This window comes from Ranitomeya imitator, chromosome 8 (genome assembly GCF_032444005.1).
Source record: "Ranitomeya imitator isolate aRanImi1 chromosome 8, aRanImi1.pri, whole genome shotgun sequence".
Taxonomy (NCBI): Eukaryota; Metazoa; Chordata; class Amphibia; order Anura; family Dendrobatidae; genus Ranitomeya; species Ranitomeya imitator.
The window spans coordinates 144544698-144560749 of NC_091289.1; the positions used below are offsets into that span (position 1 = coordinate 144544698).

General features: G+C 48.3%; 1 protein-coding gene across 1 annotated transcript; it reads left to right on the forward strand.

Moving 5' to 3' along the window:
* Nucleotides 1–2470: 2470 nt before the first annotated feature.
* PRDX6 (peroxiredoxin 6) lies at nucleotides 2471–14242 on the forward strand. Its single transcript, XM_069737498.1, has 6 exons — nucleotides 2471–2489; nucleotides 3654–3763; nucleotides 11994–12150; nucleotides 12590–12736; nucleotides 13161–13307; nucleotides 13699–14242. The coding sequence occupies exons 2-6, from the start codon at nucleotides 3672–3674 to the stop codon at nucleotides 13828–13830; spliced, it is 675 nt and encodes a 224-aa protein (XP_069593599.1). The 5' UTR covers nucleotides 2471–2489; nucleotides 3654–3671; the 3' UTR covers nucleotides 13831–14242.
* The last annotated feature ends 1810 nt before the right edge of the window (nucleotides 14243–16052 follow it).

The following is a 16052-nucleotide window of genomic DNA, read 5'->3' on the forward strand; positions in this document are numbered from 1 at the left end:
GTTGTTGTCCAGTTTCTCCTGAGTACGCTGATACCCCATATGTGGGGGTAAACCACTGTTTGGGCACATGCCGAGGCTCGGAAGTGAAGTAGTGACGCTTTGAAATGCAGACTTTGATGGAATGCTCTGTGGGCGTCACGTTGCGTTTGCAGAGCCCCTGGTGTGCCTAAACAGTAGAAACCCCCCACAAGTGACCCCATTTTAGAAACTAGACCCCCCAAGGAACTTATCTAGATATGTGGTGAGCACTTTGAACCCCCAAGTGCTTCACAGACGTTTATAACGCAGAGCCGTGAAAATAAAAAATCATTTTTCTTTCCTCAAAAATGATGTTTTAGCAAGCATTTTTTTAGATTCACAAGGGTAACAGGAGAAATTGGACCCCAGTAATTGTTGCGCAGTTTATCCTGAGTACACTGATACCCCATATGTGGGGGTAAACCACTGTTTGGGCACACTTCAGGGCTCGGAAGTGAGGGAGCACCATTTGACTTTTTGAATACGAGATTGGCTGGAATCAATGGTGGAGCCATGTTGCGTTTGGAGACCCCTGATGTGCCTAAACAGTGGTAACCCCTCAATTCTACCTCCAACACTAACCCCAACACACCCCTAACCCTAATCCCAACTGTAGCCATAACCCTAATCACAACCCTAACCACAACCCTAATTCCAACCCTAACCCTAAGGCTATGTGCCCACGTTGCGGATTCGTGTGAGATATTTCCGCACCATTTTTGAAAAATCCGCGGGTAAAAGGCACTGCGTTTTACCTGCGGATTTTCCGCGGATTTCCAGTGTTTTTTGTGCGGATTTCACCTGCGGATTCCTATTGAGGAACAGGTGTAAAAAGCCGCGGAATCCGCACAAAGAATTGACATGCTGCGGAAAATACAACGCAGCGTTTCCGCGCGGTATTTTCTGCACCATGGGCACAGCGGATTTGGTTTTTCATATGTTTACATGGTACTGTAAACCTGATGGAATACTGCTGCGAATCCGCAGCGGCCAATCCGCAGCCAAATCCGCACCGTGTGAACATAGCCTAATTCTAAAGGTATGTGCACACGCTGTGGAAAACGCTGCAGATCCGCAGCAGTTTCCCATGAGTTTACAGTTCAATGTAAACCTACGGGAAACAAAAATCGCTGTACACATGCTGCGGAAAAACTGCACGGAAACGCAGCGGTTTACATTCCGCAGCATGTCACTTCTTTGTGCGGATTCCGCAGCGGTTTTACAACTGCTCAAATAGAAAATCGCAATTGTAAAACCGCAGTAAAATGCGCAGAAAAAACACACTAGTATTTCCAGCCATGGCCGATGATATTGCAGCATCGGCCATGGCTGGATTGTAATATTTCACCCGTTATAATGGGTGAAATATTACAAATCGCTCTGATTGGCAGTTTCACTTTCAACAGCCAATCAGAGCGATCGTAGCCACGAGGGGGTGAAGCCACCCCCCCTGGGCTAAACTACCACTCCCCCTGTCCCTGCAGATCGGGTGAAATTGGAGTTAACCCTTTCACCCGATCTGCAGGGACGCGATCTTTCTGTGACACAGCATATGCGTCACAGGTCGGATTGGCACCGACTTTCATGACGCACAGGTCGGGAAGGGGTTAAAGGGACTCTGTCACCTGAATTTGGAGGGAACAATCTTCAGCCATAGGGGCGGGGTTTTGGGGTTTTTGATTCACCCTTTCCTTACCCGCTGGCTGCATGCTGGCTGCAATATTGGATTGAAGTTCATTCTCTGTCCTCTGTAGAACACGCCTGCACAAAGCAATCTTGCCTTGCGCAGGCGTGTACTATGGAGGACAGAGAATAAACTTCAATAATAATTTTTATTTATATAGCGCCAACATATTCCGCAGCGCTTTACAAATTAGAGGAGACTTGCACAGACAATAGACATTACAGCATAACAGAAATACAGTTCAAAACAGATACCAGGAGGAATGAGGAACTTCAATCCAATATTCCAGCCAGCGGGTAAGGAAAGGGTGAATCAAACTCCCCAAAACCCCGCCCCTATGGCTGAAGATTGTTCCCTCCAAATTCAGGTGACAGAGTCCCTTTAATGTGCTCTGCAGTCATGACGTCACGGGAACTTGCACCTGCGTATGTTTTACAGAGGAAATAATGGCTTGCTGTGACGGAAGTCTTGGCTTCATGAGTGTGGTGGTCAGAAGACAGTATAGAAAGGTGAGCTGCAGTGCACAGTCCTCCACCACGCAGGAGAGCAGATTCTGCTACAGCACGCAGTGAGCCGCACAACACTGCGCCTGCGCATCAGTCACACCCACAACGACACTGCTCCGCCCATTAGATAAGAAGTACGCCCACACAGGCCTGCCCGGCTATTAACTGGCGCCTTCTAGTTTCCACAAATCCCCGCCCCTTCTGTATCCCCGCCCCTTCTGTATCCCCGCCCCCTGCCATTAGCGCTGCGCTAGTGCGCTCGCTCTCTGCTGTCAGTCGCTGTGTCAGCTAGTGATGGGACTTCGGGATTTTTTTTGGGAATCGGCTCTTTCGGCTCGGCTCAGCAAGAAGAGCCGGCTCTTTCGGCTCTTGAATCGGCTCTTCAGTAATCTCACCAATATAATGACACAAAACCTTCTAGTTAACAGATTAACATTGTTTATATTATTTTTCATTATAAGAACATCAAACAAATGCAAAAAATGTGCAAAACAGCAGTATAACTTAACAGTGAAACATTTTTAGAAGGTCATTAGGACAAATTGGCATTAAGAAACACTAAGTGCCTCAGTTTGGACGGGCTGATCCGGTTTCTTCTCTCTGTGATTATCTGCCCTGTTTTGGAGAAAATTCTCTCTGAAGGGACTGATGTTGCTACTGAACACAGGGCAGGATGCCAATAAAGGCTTCTTTCACACTAGCGTCGGGCTCGGCCCGTCACAGTGCGTCGGGCCGAGGTTACCGACGCTAGCGTTGTCTCCACCGCACAACGGGTGCAGCGGATGCTGCTTTTCAGCGCATCCGCTGCCCCATTGTGAGGTGCAGGGAGGTGGGGGCGGAGTTCTGGCCGTGCATGCGCCGTCGGAAAGATGATCCGTCGGCTGCAAAAAACGTTTTTTTGCGGCCGACGGTCCGCCACAACACGGCGCAACCGTCGCGCGACGGTTGCGACGTGTGGCAATCCGTCGCGTAATGTTAGTCAATGGAGAAAAAACGCATCCTGCAAACACTTTTGCAGGATGCGTTTTTTCTGCAAAATGACGCATTGTGATGGATTGCAGTTAACGCTAGTGTGAAAGTAGCCAAAGATGTAAGAAGACAGTGCATGAGGACAAGTGAAACTTGAGCTGTGACTGGCTGCTCTGTGGTCACATGTTCTGCCTTCATTTACATCCTGCTTCTGTATTGGCCGGGTGAATGAGATAACACTGTGCGCTGCTGCCGACTCCTCTCCTACAGCACTTTCAGCAGCAGCTTTCCTCTCTCCCCCTCCAGCACACAGTCTCTCCTGGCTCCTCTCCTCCCCCTCCACCACCAGGCTGAGGGAAGGGAGGAGAGCAGAGAGCCACTAGATAACAAGCGGCTCACTGATAGGTGCCGGCTCATATCGTTCACAGTGAAGAGCCGGCTCTTTGAGTCGGCTGTTCATGAACGTCACATCACTAGTGTCAGCTGTCACCGCCATGCCCGGACTGCTCCTCGGCGATGTCTTCCCGGACTTCGAGGCCGATACAACGATCGGCAAAATCCGGTTACATGAGTTCCTAGGAGATTCGTAAGTGTCAGAACCGGCTGTTATATAACCGCGCGGTGCACAGGATCCTGCCTGGAGGGAGCTTGCTGGGACTTGTAGTTCTGGGGTCTGGATGTCTTCTATAGCATGTGATCTCTAGACAGGCTGCCCGGGAGGCTGCTGATGGCGGATCATTGTCACGCCTTCTCCCTGATATCACTTGTGTTCGTGTCTGCGGCCGGATACACCCTCTGCCCCGTGCGCGGGGCCCCGACCTCCCGCCGCTGCCCCCCGACCTCCCGCCACTGCCCCCCGACCTCCCCCCGCCGCTGCCCCCCGACCTCCCGCCGCTGCCCCCCGACCTCCCGCCCCTGCCCCCCGACCTGAGACCTCCCGCTGCCGCTCCCCGACCTCCCCCCGCCGCCGCCCCGTGCGCGGGGCCCCGACCTCCCGCCCCTGCCCCCCGACCTCCCGCCCCCCGACCTCCCCCCGCCGCTGCCCCCCGACCTCCCGCCCCTGCCCCCCGACCTCCCGCCCCTGCCCCCCGACCTGAGACCTCCCGCTGCCGCTCCCCGACCTCCCGCCCCTGCCCCCCGACCTCCTGCCGCTGCGGGACTTTCATTTTTCAGTATTTTATTTCTTTCTGGAGAGTGGTTTACGGGGGGCTGCCGCCCTCTGTGGAGAGCAGTTTAGGGGGGGACTGCCGCCCTCTGTGGAGAGTGGTGTACGGGGGACTGCCGCCCTCTGTGGAGAGAGGTGTACGGGGGACTGCCGCCCTCTGTGGAGAGAGGTGTACGGGGGACTGCCGCCCTCTGTGGAGAGAGGTGTACGGGGGACTGCCGCCCTCTGTGGAGAGAGGTGTACGGGGGACTGCCGCCCTCTGTGGAGAGAGGTGTACGGGGGACTGCCGCCCTCTGTGGAGAGAGGTGTACGGGGGACTGCCGCCCTCTGTGGAGAGAGGTGTACGGGGGACTGCCGCCCTCTGTGGAGAGAGGTGTACGGGGGACTGCCGCCCTCTGTGGAGAGAGGTGTACGGGGGACTGCCGCCCTCTGTGGAGAGAGGTGTACGGGGGACTGCCGCCCTCTGTGGAGAGAGGTGTACGGGGGACTGCCGCCCTCTGTGGAGAGAGGTGTACGGGGGACTGCCGCCCTCTGTGGAGAGTGGTGTACGGGGGACTGCCGCCCTCTGTGGAGAGTGGTGTACGGGGGACTGCCGCCCTCTGTGGAGAGTGGTGTACGGGGGACTGCCGCCCTCTGTGGAGAGTGGTGTACGGGGGACTGCCGCCCTCTGTGGAGAGTGGTGTACGGGGGACTGCCGCCCTCTGTGGAGAGTGGTGTACGGGGGACTGCCGCCCTCTGTGGAGAGTGGTGTACGGGGGACTGCCGCCCTCTGTGGAGAGTGGTGTACGGGGGACTGCCGCCCTCTGTGGAGAGTGGTGTACGGGGGACTGCCGCCCTCTGTGGAGAGTGGTGTACGGGGGACTGCCGCCCTCTGTGGAGAGTGGTGTACGGGGGACTGCCGCCCTCTGTGGAGAGTGGTGTACGGGGGACTGCCGCCCTCTGTGGAGAGTGGTGTACGGGGGACTGCCGCCCTCTGTGGAGAGTGGTGTACGGGGGACTGCCGCCCTCTGTGGAGAGTGGTGTACGGGGGACTGCCGCCCTCTGTGGAGAGTGGTGTACGGGGGACTGCCGCCCTCTGTGGAGAGTGGTGTACGGGGGACTGCCGCCCTCTGTGGAGAGTGGTGTACGGGGGACTGCCGCCCTCTGTGGAGAGTGGTGTACGGGGGACTGCCGCCCTCTGTGGAGAGTGGTGTACGGGGGACTGCCGCCCTCTGTGGAGAGTGGTGTACGGGGGACTGCCGCCCTCTGTGGAGAGTGGTGTACGGGGGACTGCCGCCCTCTGTGGAGAGTGGTGTACGGGGGACTGCCGCCCTCTGTGGAGAGTGGTGTACGGGGGACTGCCGCCCTCTGTGGAGAGTGGTGTACGGGGGACTGCCGCCCTCTGTGGAGAGTGGTTTACGGGGGGCTGCCGCCCTCTGTGGAGAGTGGTTTACGGGGGCTGCCGCGCTCTTCTTAAGCCCCATTTACACTGGATGGTTGTGATGTAGCTTTCTTAATACCACATTTCAATATAACCTTTCGCTGTACGCAGGCTGCTGATGGACGAGCAAAGCGTTAGTTCGTCGGTTGAAATTATCTTTTCTGCAGCGCTAAAGATCATTCTCCTCAGTGGTGTATCATCCTGTGTAATCCAGCTTCGTGCAGCTGAGAGCCATGGCGGCCTATGCACAGCGGTCGCTCAGTGCACACTGACTGCAGTCTGCCTGTGTACACTGGATACACACACTGTAAGTTGTTTTTGTTTTTTGTTGGGCATGCACAGTTTGCGCTGCCCTTCGAACTTACAGCGCAGGTGCCGAGGCCGCAGCAGAACACAGGGGCGACTGACTGACTTCCTCAAAGTGGTCGCTGTTGCGGCTTCTCCGACCGCGGAAAGTTGTCTGGGAAGCGAGGGACACACCGCGGTGGTCACTGACAAGGCGGTAAATCCGGGAGCCCCAGTGGGACGTTAATGAAAGCAGAGGAGGCGGCGCGCAGAGTATTGGGTGACCGCTGGGAGGCGTTTGTGTTCGGGGGAAAAGACATGCCTAATTCGAGGTATCGGGGACAAATTATAAAAAAACATTTTTTTAGCATTGAAAGGGACCACATCTAAAAGAGCCACCTTGACAGAATGCAGCATTAGTGCTGCACGAGGTGGCTCCTTTAGTTACAGACGCCAGAGGGGGGTGACAGGTTCCCTTTAAGTGGTCTAAAAAAACAAAACCCCTCCCACTTGGGTCCCCATAACCGCTTGGCCTGTGTGTAAAATGAAGTTATAACTCAGCCGAGGAAGTATTGATAAATGACTGAAAAGGCTCCTCACTGTGAAATTGTGATTAAATGTTTAACCCTGTCAGGTGCGGATTGTGTACGCTGCTAGTGCACACACAACAGTATTTGCATGCCGAAACCAGGAGTGCCTCCGAAATACAGAACAGGTGTCAATCTTTCAATTAGAGGTTTACTTTAAGTTCCAGTCTTGCAGAATAGTGACGAGTGATGATTCTCAGGAAATGTGTATTCAGTTTTTTCCAACCTTTTATCATGGGAAGGGTTCGGCTTCTCCTCGGTTCATGGTCCTCTAGTGTGCAGCAGCGCTTATATGAATCTACATTCCTGGCATGAAGCCGAGGTTAAATATTAACACGCACCCGTACAGTGGAATCTGTGCAATGTGTGTGTGGGGGGGATTTACTTTTTTACCATGTTGTACAATCTGATAGTTCAAGTATCTGAAATATTCTGTGCAATTGGAAAAAGTTGTGCTGCGGCTTCCAAACGTGTTCAGAATCCGCACATGATCTCTCTATACACTCAGGACTCCCATTGTGACGGTCACCGGGTCCCAGCAAGAGATTGGCCATTGTTTTCTGCAACAAAAAAAAAAACAAGACTGACCGTCCCTCCAAACAGAACTGGTGTGTACAGGTGCAAACGAAGAGTAGCCATCTGTATTCATAACAAATACATTGCTGCTCTAGGTAATAGGAAAAAAATGAGATTCTTGGCACATAATTTGGCCAATTCATGCCCAGCAGCCAAGACAAGGTGATCTCCTTTTGCTGGGAACCTATCTAATGTGAATCTTAGGCTGAAGCCTGCATTTATGGGTAGGTAGGATCATGCTGTAATTAAACCGTAACTCCACCCATCAGCCCATGGCAGTTTTAATTGCATCAGAATCCTTCCTACCCATATAAATGCATGCTTCAGGCTAATGTGAATCCTCTCCTAGGTTAGGTTCCCAGCAAGAGGAGATCGCCTTGTCGTTGGCCGCAGGGCATGAATTGGCCAAATTATTTGCTATGTATCTTAATTTTTTTCCTATTATCTAGAGCAGTAATGCAATTCATATTTCACGTTTACATGCTGTAGCACTACAGAGTGCAGCTTTAATTCTCTGCAGGATGCTTCAGGGGAACCCTGTGAATAGTTTTATTTGTAATAAAAAAATATATATATATATATATATATATATATATATATATATATATATATATATATATATATATATATATATATATATATATATTGTATATGTATATCTCTATCTCTCTCTCTCTAGGGCACGTGAACAGTTTTTAATAGCAACTTTTCGAATAGGTTTTTCCCCCTTAGGCGTTAAAGGGAATCTGTTACCAGGTTTTTGCTATGTAATCACAGAGCAGCATGATGTAAGGGCAGAGATCCTGGTTTCAGGCATGTCGCTTGCTTAGCAGCTTACTGTAGTTTCAATACTATCAGTGTTTTATCAGCAGGAGATGATCACTGCAGGACTAAGGTTGTGGTGTCAGTCCAGCTGAAATATTAATCCCGCCCCTACTCCTGATTGACAGCAATCAGGGGTGTTATACAGAGCTCTGCATTCAGAGCACTGCTACACGTATAGGAGAGAAAACAGAGATTCTATCCAAACTTCAGAAAGCAGCCCGGAAAGTGACACATTGCTGGAATCAGGGTCTCTGTCTTTATATCATGCTGCTGTTGGATTACACTTCAAAAACCTGCTGATAATTTCAGTATAAGCAATTAATTAAATGTTAACCTTTTGTGAGGCAAAAAACCCTAAAACTCTTACAAAACATTCAAAATAATAACTCCCAGGCATCTGTACCATTTTTGTAGTTTGCACACTGACTTCTATGGTAAAGTATGTAGTGGTTTCATACTGGAAAATGCCTGAAAAATTGACAGATCAGTTTCCATTTGGCATTTTGAAAGCTTTGTTTTTACGTAACTCTGAATAAGAGCATGCAGCCATAACCCAGCGCTTCCCTTCAATTAGTTAGCTGGAGTCAGTTTCTCTTGCAGAGCTCCCTGCCGGCTCCACCCTGCACATCCTGGGCACTGGGGGCTATAGACATTACATCTGCTAATCCTGTCACCTTTGTCTGGCTCTGTGCACATTGCGCACATCTAATGCCTGTTATATCTGGTAGACTGCCCCCTGACATTTGCTGCCAAAAGTGAATTCGAACAGGTTGCAGTTTGACATGCCCGATCCTGTGCTTTTTCCCACAGTGTCAGACCTGTCTGCTCCTCACTGTCCTCTGCTGTATTAAAATATGGAGCGATTACATAACCATGAATATGCAATATGAAAGATTTGGGCACTCGGCCATATTGGAAGTGGCATGTTTCTACGTGTCCCATTTCAAAGTCCTCCTCAACTGGAAGCGCGAGAGAATATTGTGCCTCCTATGGGCGCCATACTTCTCTTAAGGGTACATTCACATCTGTGTATCTAAAGTAGCTGAGATTCTCGGCCACAAAAGGAGTGTTGGGCATTTCTTTTTTTTTTTTTTTTTTTTTTCCCCCCTCACCCAGCATCCGTATGCCATGCAAGTGGTACGCGAGTGTGCTTCCCCCCCACCCCCCTCCCCTAGCATGGGTATGCAATGTGTTTGCAGTATTTGTCATTTCAAGCTATTGCTCTATTAAAGCAATCTTATATACAGATATAAATATATAATTAGTGCTTTGCGTGTGTATTTTTCTGTACTTGTATTTAGCAAAGAATATGGCATTGGGTCCCCCTTATTTTTATTAACCAGCTGAGGGAAAGCAGACAGCTGAGAGCTGGTCTTAAATGGAACCTGTCACCCCCCCAGGCGTTTGTAACTAAAAGAGCCATCTTGTGCAGCACTAATGCTGCCTTCTGACAAGGTGGCTCTTTTAGTTATGATGCCTGCCCATGCTGAAATAAACGTTTATAAAATGTGCCCCCTCATACCGTGAAACCGTCCGGGAGGCGAGTCTTTCCTTCCTAATCAGACGCAGCACAGCCGTCACTCGGGGGCCTGTGCGTGCCGGGCGCCACCTCCTCTTGCAGCATTATCATCCCCGACGCCTGCGCATTAAGTTTTTTTTTTCAGGCAGGCGCCAGGGACGATAATGAAGCAAGAGGCGGCACCCGGCGCGCACAGGCCCGGAGTGACGGCTGTGCTGCGTCTGATTAGGAAGGAAAGACTCGCCTCCCGGACGGTTTCACGGTATGAGGGGGCACGTTTTATAAACGTTTCAGCGTGTGCAGGCATCATAACTAAAAGAGCCACCTTGTCAGAATGCAGCATTAGTGCCGCACAAGGTGGCTCTTTTAGTTACAAACGCCTGAGGGGGGTGACAGGTTCCCTTTAATATTCTGGGAAGGGGGCAATAAGCAGCTGCACTGTTAGGCCATGTGCACACGCTGCGGATTTTGCTGCGGATCCGCAGCGGTTTCCCATGAGTTTACAGTATAATGTAAACCTATGGGAAATGAAAACCGCAGTGCACATGCTGCGGATATGCAGCGGTTTACATTCCGCAGCATGTCAATTCTTTGTGCGGATTCCGCTGCGGGTTTACACCTGCTCCAAAAGAAAACTGCAGGTGTAAACCCGTAGTAGAAACCGCAATAAATCCGCAGTAAAAACCGCAGCGGTTTTGAACTGCGGTTTTTCAAAATCCGCTGCGGAAAAATCCGCAGTCCTCCACAATACGTGTGCACATACTTTTACTTCTGACTTAATTTTACCTGTGCAATCGGGTTTCTTTATAGGACTGAAACATTACCTGCACAAATAAATATCTACTATTTTCACATCCAAGTGCCAAGCTTACTTTACATACTTAAAGGGAACCTGTCACCCCGAAAATCGCGGGTCAGGTAAGCCCACCGGCATCAGGGGCTTATCTACAGCATTCTGTAATGCTGTAGATAAGCCCCCGATGTTACCTGAAAGAGGAGAAAAAGACGTTAGATTATACTCACCCAGGGGCGGTCCCGCTGCTGGTCCGGTCGGATGGGCGTCTCTGGTCGGCTGCAGCGCCTCCCATCTTCATTCCAAGACGTCCTCTTCTGATCTTCAGCCATGGCTCCGGCGCAGGCGTACTTTGCTCTGCCCTGTTGAGGGCAGAGGATAGTACTGCAGTGCGCAGGCGCCGGAAAGGTCTCCTTGTAATTACCAGTAAAGGCTGAGTGACATTTGTGAGCTGATCTTAATAGTTCCATGTTCATTCCTCCCCTTCCAGACTTTGCCTATGCTGGTTAATTAAAGAAAGCCATTACTCTCATATTAGCTAAATACATGCACAGTAAGCTTTATGCACTAATGATATATCTCAATGACCTCTTTCCATCTATTCTGACTGTTCAAGCTGTGAATTTGCTGTACTCGGCTGATGAAATGTCACGTTTCCTATGAGACGGTGAGATGGGTGTGTAACAATCACATGGAATAAGCATGGTCCGTGTGCTCTGCGGTGTTTTTTTTAATATTGGATTTGCTGATTTCATACCCAGATGTGAGCGAACCCTAAGACCATGTGATTTACTGCCATTTTTGTTGCACTTGGGAGTGAGAAAGTCCACAACGATGTGCTATGCAGCAAGCCGTCTTCAGAAGGAGATGAACCCCCTACGCTCAGAGCTGAAAGGCATTGCTAAAGCTTAGTATCTTGGTTTGGCATCTCAAGGAATCTTGGTCTGTTCTCCCCATACTCTTACAAAGCAGTCATAGGATCTGTGCACCCTGAATATCCATAAAGTAAAACCAGACATAAATGAGCATGAATACAGTCTAAATGCAGACAAGCCATCCAACTGGATTTCTTCTATGCGGTAACAGGGGTTGTGTAAGAGAATAGGCTTTTTTCCCTTTATGTACAGCAGATGCCTATGGGTCTGCAATGACTATCATGCAGGATCCGAACTTGTAGCTTGACGTGTACATGGACCCCTTGTAGAAGAGCAGAGGGTGACGTGGAATCTATGGCCACACGGGATAACTTGCCATCCTGGGAATCCACCTATTTATAAGATGGGAGAACTTATTGATCACTGGCCAGAATGGGGCTCTGGATCCTCTATTGTGAATGTGGCAGAGGTGCCCATGCCTTGCCTAAGGGATTGTTGGAAATTGCCCAGTTCTGTACTTTTTCTGCCAGCCCCATAGACAATGAATAGAACGCATTGAGCATACACATCTCTGGTCCATTAAAAGTGGGTCTCTACAGGGCCTTGTTCTCAGTCAAACCCCCCAAAATCACTAATTTGTCTCGTATTCTAAAGATAAGGGTTCTGTCAGTGGTGCTGAGCCACTAATGCTTTTTACTTGTCTTTTCTAGCTACAGAATTCTGCATTATAGTTGACCCCAATTTATATGAAACACTACTTGTATTTCTCAGATGGGGTGTTCTCTTCTCACATCCGAGGGACTATACGCCAGTATGTACCACAGAGCTGGGTCGGGCTGTAAAGATGGCACCGGAATTCAAGAAACGAAATGTCCGCATGATTGCCCTGTCCATAGATGATGTGCCAGATCATTACGGCTGGAGCAAGGTAAATGCTTAACAGGTTTTACCTGTTATTGGGAAACTGTAGCTCATACAGTAGACGGAAAGATGAAAGTGGGGGTTGACAGAAAGCCACCGTTGGGGTGGTGGCCAAAGCTCCCTACCAGCCTTGTGCAGTACATGCTTAGATGCCAACCATGAAATTCTTAGTGGCCGGCCTCCCTCTTGAGATTGAGCTTTGTGAACATGTGGCGCGTTCTTGCCCTTCTGCAGCCCATTTATTCTGATGTGTACATATAATTTTGTGCATCGGCTACATTTACATGTGCTGTGCTTTATTTGAAGAAGCTTTTTGCACCAGTAATGACTTGTGGTCCTTCTGTAGCGCTGGCAGCATGGGAAGCTCATTTATATCACCTTGAGCTTGCCACAGATGGACAGAAGCTTTGGTATTTTGATTCCATGTTCTGTTTTGTTCCCTACAGGACATAAATGCTTACAACTGTGAGGAGGCAACAGAGACCCTACCATTCCCAATAATTGCTGACCCCAAAAGGGACCTTGCTGTAAAACTGGGTATGCTTGATCCTGATGAGAAGGACAACGATGGGATGCCCGTGACAGCCCGATGTGTGAGTATGGATTTCCTCAAAGGGAAATCTGATTGAGCGAAGTCACCTTTTTTTATTTGACTTGTGGCATTCATTGCCCTGGCGCGCACCCTCCCTCCTCCCCCCCAATAAGATGCAACATCTGGTTAAAAATTGCATTTCATGAATATAGTACGGATAATAAAGGAGCAAATTACTCCTAAAAAAAAAAAATTGAAGAAACGGCAATGAATCCGGGTCAAAAGGCTGCACACGGGCAGCGCCATGCTACTGCGACTTGTAATTGACCAGTAGTCATTGAAGTGGTGTAGTAAACACAAAAACCTAACTTATTGCTGCACTGTATTTCTCTATATCTTGGGGACATGCCTGCAGATCTAACTTTGCACATATTGCCTGTGATCAGTATATAATGACCTACTGAAGCTTGTCTTTTGTCTTGTAGGTGTTCATCATTGGTCCAGATAAGAAAATGAAGCTGTCAATCTTGTATCCAGCAACCACTGGTAGAAATTTTGATGAGATCTTGAGGGTTGTAGACTCCCTTCAGCTAACAGCCCACCACAACGTTGCAACTCCTGTAGACTGGAAGGTAATAAAGAACAAGCAGGCAATGCTAGATAATAACCCCTGATGGTGTAGCACCGTAATAGTACGTGGTGGGTTCTGGTGAGTTGATGGTTGTATTTCGGCACAATGATGCCAAGAACTGAACCCCAAAGAGTCTTGTTGTAATGTGGTACTCTTAATACCAGGTAGAGGTAGCCGTGGGGAAGAGAGTGGTGGCAAAACTTTTTTTTTTTGCATTGCCTAAATCCGCTTTATTGTACAACTTTAATTTCTCTAACATCTCAACCACGTTTCCACTGCATTTCTCCAACCCTAGCTACAGCCACAATCAATATTGTGCAATCTAAGCCATTGTTTAAAGAACGCCTTTTATGCAACCCACATTAATCCGATTTTTCTTTTCCCTTTATCAGCCTGGCGACAGAGTTATGGTTCCTCCAAATGTTCCTGAGGCTGAAGCTAGTAAGATCTTCACCTGTGGCGTTTTCACCAAAGAACTACCTTCTGGGAAGAAATACCTGAGATATACAGCACAACCAAAATAAAAGATTCCTTCTGCCGAAGAAGTCTCTCATTATTTTACAGCTAAAATCTAATTGACCTTCTGTGATTGTCCTCTTGATGAGCTCCAAAATCTTTAAAGTGGCTTAAAAATTGCATTCCAGATCTTAAATTATCCAATTTTTATAACTAAGAAGGATGGAGAACTCTTGGCTCATTGGAAGAATAATATCAGATCTAATTATGTATTACCTACTAGATGTTCTTGCATTTGACCTCAATCTCCCCCAAAAAAACCCTGAATGTGAAGCCTTCGTCAGCCATATGCCAACCACACAGTGCCTTTCTCACTACATTGTAAAATAATGCAAATGTACTTGATATTGTGGGGGTCTGGTATCCTGATTCCACTCTGAGCAATATGGAATGAATAAATTCTCCTCTTCATTACACATGCTTCTTGTGGTTGCAAGTCTAATTTGTTAGACCCCATACACACACCTGTGTTTCATGTATTTTTGGTTGTAATTTTTCTACCTTTCCCAGACCAAACGTCTGCAAAATGAATTGTTGAAGCATGTCCATGTTTGGTACAACTTGTGGCCCCCAACTCGCCCAGTCTCGGGAATGGGTAGAGACAAAAACACTGATGTATTTCAGGTTGCATTTGAGTGCAGTTCATTTTTCACTTGGCAATGCTAGAAGTAGGAGCCTGGGAAACTCTCCCAAGTGTTTCTCCTCCCCGGCATTCTCTCTTGAAGAACATTGGCAAAAGCACACTCAAAATGTCCACCACAACCAAAATGGATGTAAATTTGAAGCTGCACATTGAGTGTACATAAAATTAAACTAATTTCTACCTAAAAGTTAATGTACAAATTGTGGTCCAAGCACTTTTAACCATAAGTAAAGGACCGTTTCGCAATGTATTTTCCAGTCTGTACTTGGACTGTGAGGCTGCTTATGTAGTGATGAGCGAACTTGCTCATCTAACGTGTTATCCGAGCGTGCTCAGGTGCTAACAGACGATCTTCACGTGCTCAGAAAATATATGTTCAAGTCCATGTGGCTGCATGTCTCGCGGCTGTTAGCTGCAAAGCATGTAGGGATTACCGAACAGACAATCCCTACATGTGTTGTGGCTGTCGAACAGCAGGGAGACATGCAGCCGTGAGGTTGTAAACATGTTTTCCAGGCACGCCGAAGACCTCAGTTGGCACCCGATCATGCTCGGATAACACATTAGAGGAGCACGTTCGCTCATCACTATTATGCTGTCAAGCTTGGGTCAGAAAAGCCACGACCAGACCATACATCATGGTCTTTGCTTGATGCTTCATAACAGTCTAAGGGCTCATGCAGACGACCGTAGATTCTCTCATCCTCAGATAATTTCGCCAAACTCTGATCATAGTGTCATTTGGATGGTGTGATCCAATTCTCCCTGAGGAGATGCAGATGGGAGAATAAAATTTCTCTATTCTGTCAGTGTGTAGAAACCCAACCGCAGTCATTAGAGCGCAGCCCCATGGTTTCTGTGGACTCATTGACTTGCATGACTGAGCACAATATGAATATCTGCTCAAACTCTGGCATGTTGCATTTTTTTTTTTCCCCCTCCTCCTTTGCCCCTTTTAGACTGTCCGAGGATTAAAATCTGACATAACATTACACCTGGACCAATCTCATATTTTGCCTGTTTGCACTCGGACCGGTAATATGGTCATGTACACTAGCCTTTTCGCATGTACATTTAATAAAGTGTTTGGTTCAAGGAGTGCAGGTTCAAGTTCTTTAGGGGTGAGGAGACTTGCTTTTTTTTTTTTTTGTGTGAGATAAATGTTGTTAACCCCTTCAAGACCCAGCCTATTTTGACCTTAAAGACCTTGCCGTTTTTTGCAATTCTGACCAGTGTCCCTTTATGAGGTAATAACTCAGGAACGCTTCAACGGATCCTAGCGGTTCTGAGATTGTTTTTTCGTGACATATTGGGCTTCATGTTAGTGGTAAATTTAGGTCAATAAATTCTGCATTTATTTGTGATAAACACGGAAATTTGGCGAAAATTTTGAAAATTTCGCAATTTTCACATTTTGAATTTTTATTCTGTTAAACCAGAGAGATATGTGACACAAAATAGTTAATAAATAACATTTCCCACATGTTTACTTTACATCAGCACAATTTTGGAAACAAAATTTTTTTTTGTTAGGAAGTTATAAGGGTTAAAATTCGACCAGCGATTTGTCATTTTTACAACGAAATT